The sequence below is a fragment of the Nansenia antarctica genome, assembly GCF_963989245.1.
Source record: "Nansenia antarctica genome assembly, chromosome: 2".
Lineage (NCBI taxonomy): Eukaryota > Metazoa > Chordata > Actinopteri > Argentiniformes > Microstomatidae > Nansenia > Nansenia antarctica.
This window is the reverse complement of record NC_137675.1, coordinates 1,528,398-1,533,397: the sequence shown is the minus strand read 5'-3', so window position 1 is coordinate 1,533,397 and position 5,000 is coordinate 1,528,398. Positions and strand designations below refer to the sequence as shown.

The 5,000-nt window shown below is 46.9% G+C and overlaps 1 protein-coding gene across 1 annotated transcript in view; it reads right to left on the bottom strand.

The window, feature by feature from the left end:
• LOC308151787 (telomere-associated protein RIF1-like) overlaps nucleotides 1-5,000 on the bottom strand; it is a gene marked incomplete at both ends in the record, with an annotated part of 42,844 nt that overhangs the window by 19,237 nt on the left and 18,607 nt on the right. The window contains 4 exons of the mRNA XM_080524687.1: nucleotides 279-398; nucleotides 570-633; nucleotides 1,945-2,018; nucleotides 3,416-3,502. Of these exons, the coding sequence (XP_080380813.1) occupies nucleotides 279-398; nucleotides 570-633; nucleotides 1,945-2,018; nucleotides 3,416-3,502 (345 nt within the window). The remainder of the gene's footprint in view (nucleotides 1-278; nucleotides 399-569; nucleotides 634-1,944; nucleotides 2,019-3,415; nucleotides 3,503-5,000) is intronic.

Below are 5,000 nucleotides of genomic sequence, written 5' to 3'. Positions count from 1 at the left end.
ACAGAGAGAGGGAGAGAGGGAGAGAGGGAGAGAGAGAGAGAGAGAGTGGGAGAGAGGGAGAGAGGGAGAGAGGGGGAGAGGGGGAGAGAGAGGGAGAGAGGGAGGGAGGGGGAGAGAGAGAGAGGGACAGAGAGAGGGAGAGAGAGAGAGAGAGAGAGAGAGAGAGGGAGGGGGAGAGAGGGAGAGAGGGGGAGAGGGGGAGAGAGAGGGAGGGAGAGAGAGAGAGAGAAGTTAACTTAACATCTCAGGTAACATTAAGGCCTTTGAAGAAAACAAACCATTAGACAAAAGACTTTACATTTCCTCTTCTGCTGGAACTGTGGCGTGTAGGGAGAGAAGTCTGCACTCTCGATGATAAACAGGAGAATATTGGCCACCGCGTCCAATGTTGACGGAACCTGGTCAATAACAAATAACAATAAAATGCCATTATAACATTGAAATACATAATTACACAGTATGACAATTAATATGGTGTATTGGGTCTGATAGCTACCGAGCCCCCCTGGGGTCACATGGTAGAAAAAAAATGTATTTGATGTGCGAATCTGTTCCCTCGGTTTAGTAAATCTGTTCCCTTGGTTGCGGCCGGACAGGCCGCAGCTCACCAGGGTCTCCAGGCACAAGAAGAACCTAGAATAATAATAATAATAATAATAATAACTTTATTTGTATAGCGCTTTTCCTGCAAACATTGCAGCTCAAAGTGCTTGAATCATTATAGAATCTTAATTTAATCATTTTGTAATTTAAAGGCAATATTAAAAAGATGGGTTTTTATAATCTTCATTTAATTATTTAGTCATTTAAAGGCAATATTAAAAAGATGGGTTTTTAGTCTTGACTTGAACATAATATGTGCTGAGGTTGCATCCCTGATGTAAACTGGCAGTGCGTTCCACAATCTGGTGCATAAAATGAGAATGCAGCCTCACCAGATCTCTTCTTTTGTACATGTGGTACACAGAGAAAACCAGCGTCAGAAGACCTGAGAGCTCTATTGGGCTGATATGCTAGCAGAAGACCTGAGAGCTCTATTGGGCTGATATGCTAGCAGAAGACCTGAGAGCTCTATTGGGCTGATACGCTAGCAGAAGACCTGAGAGCTCTATTGGGCTGATATGCTAGCAGAAGACCTGAGAGCTCTATTGGGCTGATATGCTAGCAGAAGACCTGAGAGCTCTATTGGGCTGATATGCCAGCAGAAGACCTGAGAGCTCTATTGGGCTGATATGCTAGCAGAAGACCAGAGAGCTCTATTGGGCTGATATGCTAACAAAAGGTATTTGAGAACACACAGGCACAAACACAGCATATGAGACCAATACAAATACTTGAAGTACCAAAGGTTTTCGAAAAAAGCTAGTGACGGATTATGAAGAACAAATCAGTCTGGTTTTAATGTGTTATGTGGCTAAGCCCAGGGGCGTCTTGGTGACGAGGGAATGGGAGGACAGACATGAGGGCAAGCAGGGTGTCTGCAGGGGGGGGGGGGGGGGGAAAGAGAGAGACAGACAGAGAGAGAGGGAGAGGGAGAGAGACAGAGAGAGAGAGAGACAGAGAGAGAGGGAGGGAGAGGGAGAGAGACAGAGAGAGAGGGAGAGAGACAGAGAGAGACAGAGAGAGACAGAGAGAGAGAGAGAGAGAGAGACAGAGAGAGAGACAGAGAGAGAGACAGAGACAGACAGAGACAGACAGAGACAGAGACAGACAGAGACAGACAGAGACAGACAGAGACAGAGACAGACAGAGACAGACAGAGACAGACAGAGACAGAGAGACAGACAGAGACAGACAGAGACAGACAGAGAGAGACAGAGAGAGACAGAGAGAGAGAGACAGAGAGAGCGAGTGGTTTTAATGTGTTATGTAGCTAAGCCCAGGGGCGTCTGGGTGACGAGGGACCGGGAGGACAGACAGACAGTCGAGGGGCAGGACACCCACCTCTCGTATTCCACGAACGCTGAGACCAGGCTGCGGTGGTAGAACAAGAGGATCAGGAACAAAGCCGGGGTGCCCTGGAGCCGCAGAGAGAGAAGACGGAACACAATTCACCATGAAACCACACGGACCACAGGACCACACACAGACATGAGTGTGTCCACTCATGAGGGAGAGAGGGGGGGGGGGGGAGAGAGAGAGAGAGTGAGAGAGGGGGGGGAGGGAGGGAGGGAGGGAGGGAGAGAGAGAGAGAGAGAGGGAGAGAAGGAGAGAGGGAGAGAGGGAGAGAGGGAACCCCCCAAACCCCTGCCCGCTCACTCCGCTCCTCCACCTCGGCTGGCCGACTGGCCCCACCTCCTCTACACAGCAGTCGGGCTGCCCGTTCACGTCTCTTCACAACACTGGCTCCCCGCTGGTGGAATGAGCTCCCCACGGCTGTCAGAACGGCAGTCACTACCCATCTTCCGTCGTAGACTGAAGACCCATCTCTTCAGGTTACATCTTAACTGCTCCTCCTGAGACATCTTCTGACCCTCACCACTACGTCTCCTAAAGACACCCGCTTTCCCCTCTACTGTGTCCCTAATAACTTCTATTGCCCCCCTTGTACTGTTTCTCAGTTTCTCCAGTAAAAAAAATAAATAAAAATAAAAGTTTTAGGAGGAGGTGATAGGGAGAAGGTTTTTCCTTCTATCAATGGCCCCGGGCCCGAGCTAGATTACTCTTCCTGCAACGAATGGTGGATTGCTGATTCACATGCTTAGTATTCAAATGTATTGATTGTAAGTCGCTTTGGAATAAGGCGTCTGCTAAATGCCAAAAATGTAAATGTAAATGTAAGGGAGAGAGGGAGAGAGGGAGAGGGAGAGAGAGAAAGAGAGAGAGAGAGAGAGGGAGGGAGAGGGAGAGAAAGAGAGAGAGGGAGAAAGAGAGGGAGAGGGAGAGGGAGATGCACACATGCAGACATGAGTGAACATTGACTCGGATAACACAAACAAACAACATCAGATGTTGACTTAGAGCCCTGAGCTCCAGTATCATAGAACCCATCTACAGGATGTCCGTTAGTACTGAACTTAAGAAAATACATTTTTATGTAAGGAGCAGGTCACAGGAAATCATTGACCTCTACCTTTCCCCTATCCCCAAAAAGCTAGCCCTTATTCCAGCTTATACAAGGATGTGCAACTGAGGAAGGGGGGGAGGGGGGGTGCTAGCAAGGAAGATTGAAACTGGATAATATTGTTTTGACATGCACTGCTTATTTCAAAAGTCCCTTTTGTTTGCCTTGTCGTCATTCACAAAACATGAACGTGATCGTAATCATATACCCCCCCTGCCTTCAGCTGAACAAGGAGAAAGAACAAGGGACAAAGAAGTTTATTCTCTATATTTTTCTTTTCTTTAGCTGTGTGTACTAATATCGCCGTCTACTTAAAAAAAAAATCGATCGATCATTCAAGGGACAACTCACGTTTAAAACGTTCATCTTGCCAACTTGGTAGGAGGCAGACCCAAGGACCCTCTGGGGTAGGCCCTTGACTGTGCTTTCCAGGAGCAGCTGAGAATGAAGGAAGAATTAAGAAGTGTTGAATGAGCTCATTTTTACAATCAAAGGGGTGGGTTAAGGGGCGTTTGTTATTCACAATTTCTCTATGCAGCACTGGCCGATTGCAGTGGAGGCAGAAATCAGAGAACGGGCTCATTGTAATGCATGGAACGAGGAATGGTATTCCACACATCGTGAGTTTAGAATGATAAGGTTCTATCTCCGGTTAGAATGATAAGGTTCTATCTCCGTTTAGAATGATAAGGTTCTATCTCCGTTTAGAATGATAAGGTTCTATCTCCGGTTAGAATGATAAGGTTCTATCTCCGGTTAGAATGATAAGGTTCTATCTCCGTTTAGAATGATAAGGTTCTATCTCCGTTTAGAATGATAAGGTTCTATCTCCGGTTAGAATGATAAGGTTCTATCTCCGGTTAGAATGATAAGGTTCTATCTCCGTTTAGAATGATAAGGTTCTATCTCCGTTTAGAATGATAAGGTTCTATCTCCGTTTAGAATTATAAGGTTCTATCTCCGTTTAGGGCAGTTCAGAGATATTGAGCGTCAAAGTTTTTACATTCCATTATGTTTTGTGAGATGGAACCATAGTATTTTATTAATTACTAACTAAACAATTTAAACATTTAAAAAATAACACCACACAGGCATTAATAAACACCTAATGGATCAGATTATGTAAAGAAACAAAATTTGGACAAAAATGGAGATAGAACCTTATAATTCTAACGTCACGACATTACTTCTTCTTCTTCTTTCGTGTAACGTCAGAGGTCCAACTCGGTGTCGCGTAGCCATGCCCGCATCTCTGGTTCTAGGTCGAAGAGGCTGGCTTCTGAGGGTGGTCTATATAAGGGGCAGATGGTGATTATGTGGTCGGCGGTCTGCTCTGGGTCACCGCACTCGCATGCCGCACTGTCCGCCAGGCCCCACGCCTTCATTGATGTTTTAAAGCGACCGACACCAGTTCGTAGACGGTTCAGTGTGGTCCATTGCCGGCGTGGTAGGTCGTCTCCTCCAATGGCGCCATCTCCTGGGTCCCAGATGTAGCGGTGGATTCGGGAGGGCCCGGCTGACTCCCACTCCTGCTTCCAAGCTGCTGCCAACCATGCATCTCTGGAGATGTCCTCAGAGGTGGAGTTGAGCATGGCTTGTGCTGCCTTGTTGTAAGGGACGACATTACAATGAGCCAGTCCTCCGATTTCTGCCTCCACCAGCTTAACCTGGGATGGGCTACCAGTGGACCAATGGGCCTAGTTGATTGAACAGATTATAGTAACAGATTAGAGTAACAGACTAGACCAGTGCCGCTCCACATATTTGATCTGTTCCACCACCAGCACACCTGATTCAACTAATCAAGTACAAAGCAATTATGGTTTGTACTTGATTAGTTGAATCAGGTGTGCTGGTGGTGGAACAGATCAAATATGTGGAGCGGCTGGGGCGCCCCGAGGAGAGGGTTGAGAACCACTGGATTAGAGTAACAGAT